This window comes from Sebastes fasciatus, chromosome 6 (genome assembly GCF_043250625.1).
Source record: "Sebastes fasciatus isolate fSebFas1 chromosome 6, fSebFas1.pri, whole genome shotgun sequence".
NCBI classification, from domain to species: domain Eukaryota; kingdom Metazoa; phylum Chordata; class Actinopteri; order Perciformes; family Sebastidae; genus Sebastes; species Sebastes fasciatus.
The window spans coordinates 32,785,203-32,804,000 of NC_133800.1; the positions used below are offsets into that span (position 1 = coordinate 32,785,203).

General features: G+C 40.0%; 1 protein-coding gene across 1 annotated transcript; it reads left to right on the forward strand.

Annotated features, from left to right (window-relative positions):
- The first annotated feature begins 336 nt into the window (after window positions 1–336).
- On the forward strand, window positions 337–14,828 carry LOC141769864 (myogenesis-regulating glycosidase-like). Its single transcript, XM_074639351.1, has 6 exons — window positions 337–463; window positions 5,372–5,844; window positions 8,952–9,483; window positions 9,659–10,463; window positions 11,232–11,350; window positions 12,047–14,828. Exons 2-6 carry the CDS (start codon window positions 5,567–5,569, stop codon window positions 12,392–12,394), a joined length of 2,082 nt encoding a protein of 693 aa, XP_074495452.1. The 5' UTR covers window positions 337–463; window positions 5,372–5,566; the 3' UTR covers window positions 12,395–14,828.
- Window positions 14,829–18,798: the final 3,970 nt, after the last annotated feature.

The following is an 18,798-nucleotide window of genomic DNA, read 5'->3' on the forward strand; positions in this document are numbered from 1 at the left end:
TGTGGCCCTAATACTCCGTAGTACATTAGCTCTTTGGCCCTCACTGCATTAGACTTATATACTATATGCTTAGACTATAAACTGTGTTACCTTCATCACAATGATCAAATGTTTTGCGGCTCCAGACAGAATGTATTTATTTATTTTGCCTAAAATGGCTCTTTTGATAGTAAAGGTTGCTGACCCCTGACCTAGGGTGTAGGGGGGCTCTGTAAATATCAGTTTGTTGACAGGATAAACTGTAAACTCTTGTAGACTCTTTTTGTAAGTCATTTTAAAGACCATCTTACTCTCACACTACATTTCCCAGAAGCCCCTTGGATGATGAGTGACAGATGAAATCAACCAATCATTGGTTGGTTGGTGGGCGGGACTATAGAACTTCAAACCGCTGTGCGCCTGCGCAGTAGACTACTGCGCTCACAGCTGTACACATTGACCCCAGAGAGAGTCAGCTGCGGAGGTAAGATAACTGTGTTTTATGACTACAGCGCTATAAAATGACATTTTTAATGTATTATCCAACTTTCTTGTGTGATATTGACACGGCCAACAGAGCGTTTAACTGCGAACACGACCGTTTTAAAGCCCAATCCGTGACAACTGGTACAACCAGGTACAGAGTCACTGGAACGCAGCGTTGAGAGTCGTGTCGACGAGGTGCTTCAGGGGTTATTGATCAGACACTGGCTCATTGGATATGCATGATCAGTTAGTTATGTCCCCTTAACACTGTTGTACCCTTGTGGAAAATTATATAAAATATGCATCTGGAGGTGCTGTGTGTGACTATCATTACAGCAAAGTGATCTTCAGTGTAATATATTAGGTATTTAGCTTCAACTAATGTGAACACAAACAATGAGCAGTCACTATGGAGGACTAGTGTGTTTGTGTTTATGATCATACATATCATACATACATATATTTTATTTATTTTATGTTTCTGCTTGATTTATGTTGCTTAAAGATCCAATATCATGCTCATTTTCAGGTTCATACTTGTATTTTGTGTTTCTACAAGAACATGTTGACATGCTTTAAAGGTCCCATATTGTAAAACGTGAAATTTTCATGTCTTTTATATTATAAAGCAGGTTTAAGTGCTATATAAATACTGTTAAGCTATCAAAACGCTCAATATACAGAGAAATACACACAGCCCGTATTCAGAAATTGTGCGTTTGAAACAAGCCGTCAGGATTTCTGTCCATTTGTGATGTAACAAATATACAATATTTAGACCATGACACGGTTTTAAACGTAAACATTCTAAATGTTTCCCAGTTTATTTACCGTGTAATGGTCTAAATATTGTATATTCGTGACATCACAAATCGACAGAAATCCTGACAGCTTGTTTCAAACGCACAATTTCTAAATACGGGCTGTGTGTATTTCTCCGTATAATAAGCGTTTTGATACTTTAACGGTATTTATAAAGCACTTAAACCTTCTTTATAATATAAAAGACCTGAAAATCGCACTTTTTACAATATGGGACCTTTTAATTACATTTTTTGGGGATTTTATGTTTGCTTGTTTATTTATATTTTTAGGACTTTTGTATTTGCATATAATGTTTATTGAGGTGACATTACTTCTATAAGCCCCTTGGTGTGTTTTTTTAATCTCACCTGCACAATTTATTCTCTTTTGTTGTTGTTTTTCTGCCCGCTTTGTTTTATTATGCAAACAAATAAATAAAAAAAAATAACCCACAGAGTGCAGCTTATTGTACTTCACCAGATTGACCAGAGCTGTACTACGAAGCGAGTTCAACATACCCTGGGTATGTTCTCCTTATCTGGCTTCACTTAACCTAACAAACGAGATCTCGATAAACTGTACTACGAAGCTGGTTATCAACTCGGTAAGTCAAACCTTCTCTGTCTGGTTATGAGCGCGAGGAGGTGTTTGCAGCATCTGACCAATCACAGACATGAACAAGACTACTGACTGACAGACAGAGCGGAACATTTAACAAAGGAAGAGCAAACTATATTAGACAAATACGAAGAAATTAAACACTTAATCCAGACTAACAGTAACACAGTTGAAGCTACTAAATGCAGGAAGAACAGCTGGAAAAAGGAAAAACTCCAGATGTGTGAATCCGTAAATTAACAGATTTATTAATTTTACGGAACACTCAAAAGTAAAGTATACTTGTCTAAATATAAATAGCATTTACGAGAATAATAAATGAATGGAGTACTCGTTACCCTATGAGTTGCAGATGGCGTTTTTGACTATTTAAACATCCTTTCACCTGCTTCCCCCCTCTGTGACGGTGTGAAACGGACTCAAGAGGAAGTAAAAATAAATAAATGTAAAAACTCAAAGCGGTAAACACCCCCAGCATACAGCCAGCTGTCCTTCCTGTATTTGTCAGTTTAAACTGTGTTGATTTTAGTCTGGATTATGACTGTAACTTCTTCATATGTGTGTAATATTATCATAAAATCCCGCACTGAGCTCCGATTGGTCAGTAGGAGGTGATTTCATAGGAGTTGATCTCTTATCTGGAACATAACCTGCTCCGGAGCAGGTTAGCCGTTCAGCATAAGTTACCATGGAGATCTACCTCGATAGTAGTAAACCAGCTTCGTAGTACGGAAAACCCAGAGTTAACCCTGAAGTTACCTCGATAACCGCAAATCCTGCTTCGTAGTACAGGCCTCAGAATGGATATATTTGCTGCTGTATATCAAAACAGTAAACACTTTGCATTGCACACATTTGGCCCCCATAAGCAGCAAATTTAAAATGATTTCTGGTCACAGTGAGGCGGCTATTATATAACATACACTACCCCTAACATCCCAACAAAAGAATAGCTTATTACTCATGCATGATAAAACACAACGTGTGCAGTAATGATTGAAAAAATAATTCAGTTTCCTTACAGAGCAGTTAGTGCTAATATTTAGGACTTGAAAATTAAACACAATGTCTGATGGAATTGTTTGGGCCATCAAGTTAATTATTATTTTTTTTAACACAATAAACCAAGTTGAGTTGATTCAATGAATTCTTAGTAAATTAAAAAGTCACTATGTTAAGTGGCTACTATGGGGACTAACATCATTACACATGAATACAACTGGACTCATTGGATCCACAAGAGTCTCAGCTTTACAGTCATACCCAATTTATGCACTACCAAGACTGTTTAGAAACCCCAATGCCCAAAATTGCATGTGATTATCATAAAGTGGGCATGTTTGTAAAGGGGAGACTCGTGGGTACCCATAGAACCCATTTACATTCACATATCTTGAGGTCAGAGGTCAAGGGACCCCTTTGAAAATGGCCATGCCAGTTTTTCCTCACCAAAATTGAGTGTAAATTTGGAGCGTTATTTAGCCTCCTTTCCAGTATGACATGGTTGGTGACAATGGAATCCTTAGGTTTTCTAGTTTTCTAGTTGCATATGATGCCAGTATCTTCACTCTAACTTCAAAACTGAGCCCGCTACATCCTCTGAAAGACAGAATACCCGGTCCGTTGGATTTTCTAAGAGTTTAATTAAAAATCAATACTGTGTTTTGGAGAATCGATACAGTATCGCAAAACATAATATCACAATACTCATGTGTGTCGTTATGGTGCAGTTTTGTTGGTAATTGTAAATGCAGATATTCTAATATTCTAACAGAGGCTAAGCTGTCTTTAAGAGGAAGATGAGTCCTGCAGCAGTCTGTCTGTGAAGGAACCCAGTTTTTGCAGGGTTTCCCTTCCTCCCTGCTGCATTGCCACGAACACTTCATCAGAATAAAATGAGAGCGTTGAGCTGGAGCATAATGATACCTGTTGGGACGTTTAAATACGGTTCTGTTGTGGATGATTGGCCTGTGTGCTCCATCTGAAAACATACGGCGTGCTGCAGTGCCGTTATTTGAGAGCTTCTATAGTCTTAAATATTATTTACCTGCTTGTGTGTGCAGGGCGTTCTTACCTGCAGAGTTAAATGTAACCATGCTGACATGGTGTCTGTAACTCTCTGTGATCATAGCCTGTTTTTTATGGTGTCATGGTTCTGTTACCATCAGTGCCAATGTGGCTACAGAGCCTATCTACCTACCATTTACCAGATTAAAGCTTCTGTGCTCTCTCTCTCTCTCTGCTTGGACACTGCTGCTGCTGCTGCTGCTGCTGAACTATTATATATGCAGCAGGACACCTACAGACGCAGTAACATAGCAGCTTTGTTGGAGAGACTAACACATAGAATACGCTAGTGTGGTGGTGAGGCATGTAGCAGCACTATGGGGAAATGTAATTATCTTACTAAATGAACTCTCTCTTACAGACTCATTGTGCAATACATTGTTTTTAGAGAATCTTAGGAATCTGCGAGCATGTCATGTGAAGAGCTCCAAAGCTATTTATAACTGTAGTTCCTGGAGACTGTCAGTGGTGATGACAACTGGATTGTCAAGTAAACACCTTCTGCGTTGGGAGTAACAAGAGATCAACACTGGTTTTGTATGCTCTGATTATTTATTTTGAATTAAACACTTTCACGTCCGGCGCCGCACGAGTGGCAGCCTGTTACAGCAGCTCCAGCAGCTCCAGCAGCTCCAGCAGCTCCAGCAGCTCCAGCAGCTCCAGCAGCTCCAGCAGCTCCAGCTCACCGTTGAGATTTTTCTCCTTTAATTTATTAATTTCACTTAGTTTTTTTTTTTTGTACTTTCTTCCAGTTTAATAACTTTTTTACTTATCTGTGCACTAAACTAAACTCGCTGCTTTCTTTACTGGTTCACTCGTTCATGTGAAATATCAACATTTCATATTCATATGTGCAATAATGGGTAACCACCCATTCAGTCTATTTTTATATTTAGTTTTTTACTGTTCTCTTACTGACTATATCTTTATTGTTTACTTGCTTATTTATTAGATCTTATTTATTTTATTTTTTTACTGATGCCTCTCGTTGTTTGCACTGTCCCCCCTTTGCTGCTGTAATCCTGCAAATTTCCCCGCTGTGGGACTACTAAAGGATTATCTTATCTCTTATTCTGTAAATAATAGGATTATGACGCTTTATATCCACAGTTTATTTATGTATTCTCTAAAACGTTGTTCAGTGTTTCCCAAAGCCCAAGATGACATCTTGTTTTGTCCACAACTCAAAGATATTCAGTTTACTGTCATATAGAGGAGTAAAGAAACCAGAAAATATTCACATTTAAGAAGCTGGAATCAGAGAATTATGACTTTTTTTCTTAAAAAATGACTCAAACTGATTAATCAAAAATAGTTGGCAATTAATTTAATAGTGGACAACTTATCGTTACAGCTTTAATATGATATCTCTGGTGGCTTGAATGTTGATCTCTGTCTGGCTCTGTCTGTCTCGCAGGTTTGGACAAATCAACCCTCATTCAGAAATGGAGACTTTGTTGAAGGTCGACAGGTAGACATCAGGCTTTCCTTCATCTCCACTTCTGCCGCTGTGAAGAGGATATCATCCATTCAAGTTAACTACAGCTGTCCGTACCTCCTCCTCCAAAGCTGCTTCCCTCCCTACACACCTCACTGCCTTTAAGTCTTCAGCATGTATCAGATCGTGCCGGTGGCTCCCGGGGAGCAGCAGATGTCCGGAGGATCCGGCAGTTCCCCGCTGAAGAAGAAACTGGCTCACGAGGGCCGGCCCCTGGTGATAGCGGGCATGTTGGGCTGTGTGCTGGTGCTGGCTGCCGTGGTGGCCTGGTGCTACTACTCCGCGTCCCTCCGTAAAGCCCAGCTGCTGAAGGCTGAGCTGCTGGACCTCAACAAAGACGGTTTTATTATTCATAACCAGGCGGGGGCTCTCATCTTCAGTATGACCTTCAGGTGGGTTCACTGTTTTCATTATACATTAATCTGATTGTTATTGTCCTCATTCATCTTTTTGTCTATAAAATGTCACAAACAAATGATGACAAATCCCCTTCACAATCTTCCAGAGACCAAGGTGACATATTCAGATTGCTCAGTTTGTCCAGCCAGCAGCCCGAAACCCAAAGATATTTAATCCACAATAAAATAAAACAGATAAAAGCAGAAAATACTCAGATTGAAGAAGCTGGTACCAGAGAATAGTTGGCATTTTTTGCTGGTAAAGTGACTCAAGTAATTAATTGATTATTAAAATATTTGCAGAATAATTTTACGTCAATTAAAAAAATAATTTTATCTTTATTATTAAGGCGAGACACTACAGGCAAAATGTACCGGGCAATGTTGAGATTTGGGGCTATTTTGCTTGTATAACAGGTCTTCTTTCAGACTAGTGGAAAGAAAACATTCAAAATACACATTTAGGTAGTTATTCTATGACAATTTGTCTATTTACATCTGCAGATTTATCCTAAATTCACCAAAAGTTTACATTAGATAATGTCTCATTTACATATTTAACATACAGTTTCAGAAAACATGTAATACAAAAAATAATTTTCTTAATGTAAATAAGCTACTGGAGAAGTTTCATGGTGATATATATTAGTTAAAATTTCTACCCTATTCACCTGTAGTGTCTGCAAAATGTAAGGAATTTTACAATCCATATCTTTAAAGGCCATTTTCTCAAAGTTAGTTAGTCTTCTCTCAGACTCTGAGCCTGAAATCTCCACTTCCGCAGCACTTACACCCACCAAACTTTCCAGTTTCATTCCTATCTATATTCTGAAGTTTTTTACAGAGAGGTTTGTTCATATATCAGCCATAGCCTGATTTATACAATATTTTATTCCTAAAAACATGTTGCAAATTGATTTTTTCTTATGGCTGTTGACAGTATTTTCTGATTAATGAAGTGATAAAAAGAGATATTCCCTCTGTAAAAACATTTGACTCTAATATGTCAACAAAATGAAACAAGAATTTTTAACCCGGCTTTATCCAATGTTCAGATTTCTGTTCTGGAAAGTTAATATTTCGTAAGATAATGCCTCATTTGCATATTTAAACGTGTAATTTCAGAAAACTTGGAATACAAAACAAAATTGTCTTAAAGTATGTAATCATCTGGGCAAGTTTAATGGTGATATCTATTAGTTAAAATGATTTAGCCTATTCACCTGTAGTGTCTACTGGTGTAATATGTATGTGATAAGCATTATCCTCCTGCTGACCCCGAGGCCATTTCAGAGCATCGAAACTCAGAATGACTAAAAAAAATGGGAACATTCATATGCGTTGTAATGCAACCCAGTGCACTCCCGTGATAAACACTTCTCTTGTGAAACTAACAGCCAGCAAATCTTGGCTAACAAGAATCCCTGTAACATATATAGCACTTTTTTTTTGGCCTCGGCACAGTTGTTCCTCTTTGTGTGCCGGGCGGTACTAAAAAGGCTGCCTCTCTGAAAATGTGTGGCTGGATAATGGAAAGCCACACGAGACAGACTCATGATTACACCCTGAGGGGAGACCGATTTAGTGGTGTCCTTTATCAGCCGAGCTCACGTCGATAGGAAAAAGGCCCTGCACTTGCAGAGAAATAGAGTAATAGAATGGAGCGTACAGGATCATCTGTAGTAACATGTTTATGTTGACAGCGGGTTAAGAGTGGAAAAATATAAAATAAAGGATAAACCTGGTAGAGAATTCAATTCTTAGGATTTTTTTTTTGAGTTTTTGTATTATTTTGTGTTTCTGCTGCAAAGAAAGACATTTACAAACTGCTCCAATAACATTCTATCAGATACACAAAGTTACGTTTATTCTGATAAGAGATGTTGTTATTGTTGTTATTCATGTAATATATCATTTTAAAGCTCTTTTTTTGTGCTCTTTATGCTGGAACTATCCATCACATCAGATCAATATGAAGCTAGTTATAAAGGCATTTGCAGTGGCATTTGGAATTTGCCCCATTGGAGGTCAAAGGTCAAATTCTCTTGACCTTGTCATGGTAATTTGACTTCTGGATAGATTATAGTCTAAGTTTTTCAATGATATATGACTTCAGGATATTCTGTATTATTTTATTTTGTATCTATTAGTTTTTTTGTTTTTTTTTACGATTTTGAAATGATTTTGAAATGTCGATAATCGATATATTTGCTTCATTTCAGTCTATGTGGAGGTAGAAGGAAGTCACCGCTTTTATTGTTGTAGACTGAGTAACGTGATGTCATGTCTGTTCCGTATCCGTCAACCAAAACAAACCGCAGCTGGCCGCAATGAAAAAGCAGAAAACGGCAGAGCAAACACTTTGGGTTTCACACATGCCAGGAAAAGCAGAGCTAGGTTTTCGTCCAGTTTTCAAAAGAAGGTGTTAATAAAGGGAACTGTATATATATATATATATATATATATACACATACAATAATACATATATGGAAATAAGATTGATTGGATTATATTCACCAGAAGTATAAAACATTACATGTCCCTTATAAATTAAAAAGAAAATACCACTAATTTGTGAGAGAAATGTCTTTATTCTATGATTTTTAGGTTGCTGGAAAATGTTAATAAATAATTCCTGACAATGATCCTGATATATTTGACTTCAGGACATTTCTGATTACATACATGCTGAAAATCAAACATTTTTACTGTATTAATTTAGATATCGTCCAAAGTAGAGGTCCCTAGAAGTGTATGATTCAGCTTTTTCCCATGGTCTAGTGTTAAAAAAGTTAACAATCACAATAAGTATTGTGATAGTATCGAATCAGGAGATAGGTGTATCGTCCCAGCCTAGTATCTATGTGTAAAATGACAAAAAAACATGGGAAAATTGTAATGATGGAGGGATGGAAAAGGGAGTGATAGTACATAGAAAGCTTCCATTGCTGCAATGCTGTCATGCATTTTCCAACACTAGCGACATAGACCTTTATGACACATGGTCCCTCCAAACTGGCCGGACCAACCCCCTGGCTCGTGGACTATTAGTAGTTCTGTGCTTAACAAGTTCATGTATACTTTCTCCCCCTCTGTCCCAGGTCTGGCACTCTGAATCTGGACTCCTGCTCAAAGGAGGGAAATACTCTGAGCTGCACTCAGTCCGATTCTGGCAAGCTCAACTTCTTCATCCAGACGGTTCGGCCAAGGGACACGGTGATGTGTTACCGCGTTCGCTGGGAGGAGCTGCAGAGTAAGCGCTCGGTGGAGCACGCCATGGCCTATAACGACTCTCACTGGTACGGAGGGGCCGAGACAGCGACCCAGTACTGGCCTATCAGGATGCAGGGCGAGGAGGAGCCGCAGCCTTTCATCACCAGCGACGTCTACTCCAATCGCAACGCTTTCGGGGGAATTCTGGAACGCTATTGGCTGTCCTCGAATGCGACTGCCATCAAGATCAACGACTCGGTACCTTTCCATTTGGGCTGGTCCGAGAAGGACAGGACACTCAGGTTCCAGGCCCGATACCAGGACTCTCCCTTCAGACCACCAGAGGGTCAGCAGGCCTTACCTGAACTCAGCTATAGAGTGTGTGTGGGCTCGGACGTCACCTCTATTCACAAATATATGGTGAGTAGAGACATACTGGGGAAATGATACACACTGGTCCTTTTAAAATTGAATGGACACATATGAGAGTGGTTTCTCTTCTCATCTAACTCTTGGCTAGAAAGTGAATAACTTTTTCACTGAAAAATCAATAACTGTTGACCTGTAGTAAGTCTCTGCTCTGTGTTGTGTTCAGGTGCGTCGGTATTTCCCGAAGCCTATCAAGGTCCCGTCTCCTGAAGTGTTCAAACAGCCGTTGTGGTCCACATGGGCTCTCCACAAGACGGCCATTACTCAGGAGAAGCTGCTGCGCTACGCCGCTGACATCACCCAGCACGGCTTCACCTGCTCCCACCTGGAGCTGGACGACCGCTACACCGCCGACTACGGAGAGTTTGACTTTGACCCGCAGAAGTTCCCCAACGCTAGCGGCATGTTTGACAAACTCAGAGAGGACGGGTTTCAGGTGTCGCTCTGGACACATCCTTTCATCAACTATGACTCCATTAATTTTGGCGTCGCCGTGGAGAAGGGACTGTTCGTTCGGGAGCCGAGCGGCGAGCTGCCTGCTCTGGTCCGTTGGTGGAACGGCATCGGAGGGATCTTGGACTTCACCAACCCAGACGCCCGTGAGTGGTATTCCTCACACCTGCATATGATCAAAACCCGCTATGACGTGACGTCTTTCAAGTTCGACGCAGGTGAGACGAGCTACCTCCCGCGCCAGTTCAGCACCCTGGTCCCGCTGGCTGACCCGTCCACCTTCACCCGCCGCTACACAGAGATGGCCATCCCGTTCAGCGAGCGTGCAGAGCTGAGGGTGGGCTACCAGAGTCAGGATATCTCCTGCTTCTTCAGGATCATCGACAGGGACTCTGTGTGGGGTTACGAGCTCGGCCTCAAGTCCATCATCCCCACCGTTCTGACCATCAGCATTCTGGGCTACCAGTTTGTCTTACCTGATATGATCGGAGGGAACGCGTACCCCAACCGCACCACAGGTACCGTTCTCCACAACATGAGTAGAAAGTCAGCTCTCTTAAAGCTGCAGTAGGTGAGATTGGGGTAAATATGATTTCAAAAAAGTTATTTTTATAAAACGGTCATTATATGGTGACAGTAGTACATGAAACAGGTAACCTGAAAAAAATCATGTGCCTCTGTGTCCTCCGGTGCTCCTAACGGCATCTGCAAGATTTCACAGACCGGAGGAAAACAAGCAGTAAGAGCTGATCTGAGGTCTGCTCTCCATCTGCCGTCTATGAGAGCCGGCTGTCAATCACTCGTGAACCCCGACCAAACGGTCAAACTAGGCAGCGCTGATCAAATATGAATCAATATTCTGTTACTGTAATGCCTATTTCTCTCCTCAGATGTTTTCAGAATCATCTTGTAGTGCACGGTTTAGCTGTAAAATTAGAAGTTTGTGTCGCCGCCTTCATTGTGAAATCTGGTGAAGGAACGCCAAGTTCTGGTCACATGACCGGAGCACAGCCAATAGGAACGCTCTCTCAATGAAATGACCTGTGATTGGTCAAAGTCTCTCGTCACGGGCTAGATTTTCTAAAGCCTGAAAACAGAGCCATGAGGAGGTGCAGAAGTCTAGTTATCTCTCAGAACACTTGAATTACAATATGCTGAAAGGTTATTATGGAATTTTTTCCCAATGATGCCAAAAATATATACTGCCTACTGCAGGTTTAAAGACACACGTTGATCTTTGATATGGTTTTAGTCTACACAGTCTGACACGTGTGTTGTATGTTTAGCTGGTTTAGACGGTAAAAGTGTTCTGCCGGACAGAGAGCTGTACATCCGATGGTTGGAGCTGTCTGCCTTCATGCCTGCCATGCAGTTCTCCATACCACCGTGGGCCTATGACAACGAGGTGAGCAAAGTGAAACACTGTTGTGTTAGTGGCAAGAAATAAATGTTTTTTGTTTTTTTCCCCCTGTTCTGTTATTTTCTGTGCATTAATGTAATAAATAGCGGGGAGTAAACCTTTATGATGTATAAGATAAGTGCATCTTTTCAATCAGTTGTTGAGTCCACAAATTGTACGATGATTTCTGCTAATCTAAGACTCACAACTCTGTAGAATCCTCTCTCTTTTGAAGATTAGTTTTTGTGCATTTTGGCCTTTATTTGACAGCAGACAGTGTAGAAATGGGGGGAGAGAGGGGTATGACATGCAACAAAGGTCCAAAGGCCAGACGTTGCCGTTATATAATGGCATTCGCCATAACCACCTCAGCTACTAAGGCGCTCCCAATCCTTTCTTTATTTACCTCCCCCAAGGCCGAAGGCCCAGGATGGAGGTTATGCTTTCACTGGCGTTGGTTTGTTTGTTTGTTTGTCTGTTAGCAGGATTAGTAGTAGTTGTCCTACATGTTCGACACACGGGAGAGGTTTCAATTTGCAACCTCACCGCTAGATGTTGTTTAAATCTTACAAACTGTCCCTTTAACGTGTTTTGATAACAGAAGTCAAATAGGAAGTGTCCTAATTAGCCAGCCATCATGCTACACTGTCTGTTATGCTCCACTGTGATCTGACACTGTGATCTTTGTGCATTAACCTGCAGGTGGTACAGATAGCGCAGAAGTTCACCGGGCTCCACGAGACTCTGGTGGCCCCGAGGGTTCTCGAACTGGCAGGCGAGGTTCTCGATACAGGCGACCCAATCATAAGGCCCCTTTGGTGGCTCGCCAACGACGACGAGGCCGCCTACAAGATCGACTCCCAGTTCCTGATCGGGGACGACCTGATGGTGGCTCCGGTGTTGGAGCCGGGGAAGCAGGAGAGGGACATCTACCTGCCCGCAGGACGCTGGAGAAGCTACAAGGGGGAGCATTTCGATAAAGGCCCCATGTACCTCACTGACTACCCTGTGGACCTGGACGAGATCGCTTACTTTACATGGTTTCACTGAAGACATTAAAGACCCATTACTCACACACACACACACACACACACACACACATACTGTATGCACATATACATTCTTGTGAGCACACACACACATGCCAAGAAATAGCAGGAGATGTTTTGTTTTTCAAAGGGAAATGACCACTAGGGGAGTGATTTTTTTGGGTAAAGATGAACCTCATGTCTCCTCTTTCTTTGGACTCCTGCCTACAGATTATAACCGTCCACCCAAAGAATTAGAAAGAATGATCACTTCTGATTCTCTTGCTCCATCCTTAAGCTGATCCTCATCCTCATGTGCCTTCCACAGCTGATAGTAAAACCGATCTCTGATTGTATCGTCACAGCGGTCTTCCACCTAACGGACATCTAGATTACAAATGTTCTTCACAGCCCACAGCTGGAATCATACTTGCCAACCCTCCCAATTTTCTTGGGAGACTCATGCTTTTTAATTTCCCTCCCCCGGTTTCCTCCCGGGGTCACAGTTCTCCCGTACTTTTTCCCAATTTATGGCACATTTTCACACTTTCTTTCCTGTTTCTGGACCTGAACAGTGTATAATCCCTGCTGTTTCCACCCGGACGACAATAGAGCTACACCAACTGTCGTTTCCCGCGGGACAGAGCAGTCTGCGCTCACCACCGCATGCAGTGCCCAAAGTTGGGCTTTGCTCGACGCAGCAAAAAGCCATCGTGGCGCAGCGCAAGCTGTTAGAAATAACGGGTTTCAGAGCGTAGTGGTGACGTTGTCGCGTTGTGTCTGAAAGGACCTTCAGTGAGTGAGAGAAGGAGGGAGAACTAAGAGAAAGAAATACTCAAGCAGTAGCAAAAATAAATGTTAGAGATTCACACGCCAAGTTCACACCAGAGGGGTGAATTACTCTGTTTTCTTTCCTGGGAGTAAAAGGGAAAATGAAAAGTTTAACATAAAAATGCTCTAGCAGTGTACTTTTTATTTAGTTATTTTCACTCTTTTAAAGTCACCAGAATGCAGGAAACAAAGTCTCTAAACTCAGTTTTTTGTTTGGTTTTGAAATCCTCCCTTTTTTTAAGGTCTCAAGGTTGGCAAGTATGGCTGGAATGGTTTCAGGCTGATGAAGGGTAGATGAAATAACTGTGCGATAAGGGATTTAATACGTGTCTTTATTGTGGCTTGACAGGTTTGGGCACTGAACCGGCAATAAATATGCACTCCGAGTGGGACCGATGCACTCCTTGCTCAGAGGGCATGCCTAAACCTTATGTCACCATGGCAACTGCTGTGTTGTGGAAAGAAAGCTCCCAACTACCTATGTTTAAGCTAACATGCGTTAATTAATTAGCATTGCACTGACATGTGAATCGCTTTGTCTTTATATTTATTAACTTCTTTTTGATTGTAGGATTTGAGTGTATGTATACAGTAAACTGACGTGACTCTGGGGTTTAAATTTTGGTGATGATCAACAAATATTTGTATGTCTACATTCCTGTGACCTGTTGTGCCATTCTGTCATTCCAGTGCCAACATCTATTCATCTTCATCTGTTGTACAAGATAAATTCACAGCTCAGGGTGAAAACAAAACAAAAACATTTTATTAGAATGAATTTTTGTTGATCCACAAATAGATTTATTAAACTAATGCTACTGGTTTGCCTTGAACGGGTATTGTTCTCAAAGATGACCTTGTTAAAACGTGCCATCCATGTCTGCCTGCCTTGTGACTTCATTTGCCTTATCAGCTGAACTAAGCTATGCCATCTTTAGCACAGAGAACCGGCAGAGTGATGAAACACACATTGACGTACGCTTGATGCTCTGCAAGCACTGACATCGCAAAAGTACATGAAGATCAGCCGTCTGAATACATGTTCATCTGCTCTCACACGGGCATTTCTGGCATGAAAAAGTAAAAGCACACCACTGGTTTAAGTCATCTAAATGCCTTGCTTGGAAATAATTATTACTATATAAGCTAGAGTCAGCACTGTTTTTGAAATGTTTAAGTCACTATGTATGGAATTGTTATGGGATTAGAGTATCTTTCACATTGTTCTGAAGGGTTTTGTTTGTTGAAAAATGAAACAATCGCTGTAAACTTGAGGTCTTTGTGTCACTTTCTTGCGTTCTTGTCTCTTCTTGCCCACAAGATTGCGCCCACGTCAAAAATGTTCAACACTCAGTGGCTTAAACTGGTAAGTTAGATCAACATTTCTAAAGCAATACAGTTTGGAATAATATCACTCATATGTTTTTGATGCTGACATGTAGAGCAACTAGATTAATTGCTGTGAGGGAGAAGTGTCTGATACATTTAAAGGGATTCAGTCAAAACACTGAATAAATTAATTGGCTAATATTTAACTGTGGGAAATTTGTGGTGAAATCTATGTGGAGGTTTCCACTGTGATGCAATAATGAAATAATGAAGTAATAAATGGAAATGTTTCTCAATGTTAACAGTTAATACTTCCTGAATTATGAAGGAAAACTGCCAAAGAAAACAAAATGGTTGTTGCAACCTGTTGTATGTTTCTGTGTGGAAAAACTTGACATCCACATGTTTAGTTACTCCAAACATAACGATGTAATCCTTACAATTAATTGACAACATGAATATCACCAAAACTAAAGTCAGAAGTTTTCACATGACCACATCAATATGCTCTATTTTACACTGATTCGTTTCATCTTTGTTTAAGCTCCCGTGAACAAATTAAATTTTAAATAAAAAGATGAACTCTGTACTTTTAGCTTGTAAACCAGCAGCTTGTAGATTGTCTTCAGTTTATTCATCTATAAAGACTGTTTTATAATCCGGCTGCCATATACAGGACACGCCACATTTCCTCATTTCTTATTCTGTTTTATTCCACCTCTAAAATAAAGTGTAGCCTAATTTTGTCTTTAAAAAAAAAAAAGATAAAAGAATATTTTGTGCATAAAGAAACAAGTTATTTGACACACATTTGAGCACACCGAACATTTTCTACATTTTATTTTTGTCTGGAGGGAGAACTTTGTTAACTTTTGAATGTTTCACACTTTAACACATACGTGTAAAAAATAACAATTTGCATCAAAGCAGGAAATCTTAAGGTCTGCTGATCTCCTTCATTAATCCTCAGGATCAACAACTAACCATGTCATTTATTGATTTGCTCATCACATTTTATGTCCTGTTTTGTCACTAATTAAGGCTTCATAACAAAGCTATTGTTTTGCTGTAAACAGTCATGTGAAATGCAGAACTTAAAGAAGTCAACAATTCAGTGATCGATCAAATTGTGTTTTTTTATTACAAATATTGACCTGCAGTCATTCACAGATTTAACATGTCAACATTTTGTTTATTCTCCCAGAGTTACAAATTGGGTAATAAAGGAGACTGATATAGTGAAGCTGTAGCTGCTGCAGAGCCTCAGAGGAAGACTGTGATGATGGCTGAGGACACCAGCAGGAGGAGGACACTGGAACCAGTGGGTACGGCGCTGTTGCACAAGTCTGTGCTACAGCACTTTATGGAGCCATTACACAAATCACTGTTCATGCAGGACTTAACGATGACACCTGCAAGACATGAAGAAAAAAACCCTCAGTCTCAACTACAATAAAAGCCACCAGGCGTTTAGTACAGCGATATCTCAACTCAGATTGACAGATTTGAAATGTTTGTATGAGACGTGGAAGAACAACTCACCGTTCACAGCAGTGGTGGCACAACGGTCAAAGGGGGTAAGGGGTATGTTTGGACAAGTTACCTTGTCAGTGCAGGTTGCCCCTTGACATGAGTAGCATCTCAATGCACATGCTGTAGAGAAAGACAGAATGGTGTCACACATGGATATTTCAATGCTCATTGTTTTACACATTTTTACCCCCCAAAAAACATGCAAATAAGCTGCGAAATATGAATTTCCTCAACAAAAAACAAAAACAAAATAAAACAGAAAGGATTACGCAACACATCCAGATGTTGTGTAATCCTTTCTGTTTGAAAGATCTGAACTGCTCTGTTAATAAAAATAGTTCCATCATTTTCATTATTATATTATAAGCCAAGTCACATGAATAGCTCATGATAGATGTTCTTACCTGCAGACAGAGTCATAAGCAGGATCAGAGCTCCATAAAACTGCATCGTGAACAGATGGAAAATGACACCTGTGTGAGAGGAGAACTGGAGAGAGAAGATGTCGACTCTGACCAAACCTTTCTTTTATAGTCTGGTTCAACCCCTCAGTCTCTTGTGACAGTTTCATCAGGAAGTGAGCACCTTGTCTCAGAGAAAAAGCTTCACAAGTAGATAGAAGAATTGAAAGTGATATAAAATCATCTTTACTAGCAGATCAAATCTCTTTTGTCTGATACAAATCAGGTAAATATTGCAGTATAGTTCACTTCAAAGTATTCCACTGACTGATGCAGCGACACAACTGACATTTCATATTTATTTTGCGGCCTGTGAACAAACTATAAAACATAAGTGAAGTTATTTTAGTTCATTTAGTTCAGTTTCTCTAAATCAGTCAGGAAGCAGTGGTGCATGGTCTTACATTCAAGATTTCACTCAATTAAAAGTAAAAAGAGTATTATCAGCAAAATGCACTTAAAGTATTAAATTAACAGTACTTTTGGTGCAGAATGATCCCCTTTCAGAGAGCTCTATGAGGAAGTGAATTATCTCTGTTGCCATCAGAGCGCCGTCATGTTTTTACCTCGTTGTAGTTATCATTCAAAATGAGCTCCATAGGTTTCTTTTTTTGCATTATATATACATATTATTTATAGATTTTATTCCACATTTTAGCTCCTTGGTGTGTTTGTTGGCCTGTGTTTCTCTGTGTACTTCTGCTCGTGACTAATTGCTCCTTGGTGGGATTAATTTTGAATTTGAATGTTATTATAAGTATACAGTATATACAGCGGGTAAAATAAGTATTGGCGGTTGAGTGCATTACTTATTGATTTCTTTGAAACAATTGTACCTGCTAATTCCAGGTCTTTCTGAAGCTCTCCACAAGTGGTCCTTGGCTCTTGGACAACTCTTCTGATAATTCTTTTCACTCCCCTGTCAGGAATCTTGCAAGAGCACCTGGTCGTGGCCAGATTATGGTAAAATGATGTTCCTTCCATACCGGATTATGGCCCCAACAGTGCTCACTGCAACATTCAGAAGTTAAGAAATGCGTCTGTAACAATGCCATCAGTATGATTTGCAACAATAAGGTTGCGAAGGTCTTGAGAGCGCTCTTTGCTTTTACCCATCATGAGATGTTTCTTGTGTGACACCTTGGTAATGAGATACCTTTTTATAGGCCATCAGTTGGGACTGAACCAGCTGATATTAATTTGCACTGACAAGGGGCCGGATTGCTTTCTAATTACTGATAGATTTCAGCTGTTGTCTTGGCTTTCCATGCCTTTTTGCACCTCCCTTTCTTCATGTGTTCAATACTTTTTCCCTGTGTCATTTCACATTATTACACATAACTTAATTTCTGAACTTATTTGTTTTGGTTTCTTTGTATGTATAGCTTATTTGGGTTGTTACCAACATCTGGTGAACATTTCATGTCAATAGCACCTTTGGAAATATATTTACTGAGAAAATGGTGAAGTGTTAAATACTTATTTTACCCGCTGTATATACAGTATAATATTATTTATTGGAATATAACTGATGCTTTAGCACGTAAACAGCATTTAGATGTCACAGCTGGTGGAGGTCAAGCACATTATAACTACTTTATACTGTTCTTTAGAGTATCTAGTAACACCAGCTGTCAGATAAATGTATACAAGTATCTCAGTGGAGAAGAAGTATCAAGTATGAAATGGAAATACTCAAGTAAAATAAAAGTACATCAAAATTGTATTTAAATACAGTGCGTGAGTAAATGTACTTACTTGTAAACAGGATGTGAACATACCTCACTTTGGTGTCATCTTGTGAGCATCTGGTGAGTTTGAAATGTTAAAGTGAATGATGTTCGATGTGTTCGTTTCACTTTCTCTATACATAGAGTCGGCTATATATGTTTGTTTTTGTGTGGAAAAACTTGACATCCACATGTTTAGTTACTCTAAACATAACTATGTAATCTTTACAATGAATTAAAAACATGAACATCACCTAATTTTCAATGAATGCATCTTTTTTTTTTAATCTCCCGTCTCCCGGCATTTAGATGACTCTTTAGGTCCATCTCATTTGTCGTTTTTTCGCCTCCTCGGGTGCATGCCAAAGCTCTTAATTGCATCCCTGTTTCCCTCACTTGCGTCTTTTCCTTGCGTCTTAGTCCCTCCCACCAGGGAAGCATGGAGAGACGCAAGGAAACCATGCAAGGAGAGAGGAAACGAGAAAATACGATTTAAGAGTATTGGAAAGTCGTTTCCTCCGAAGCGTCACTTGAAGCAACAT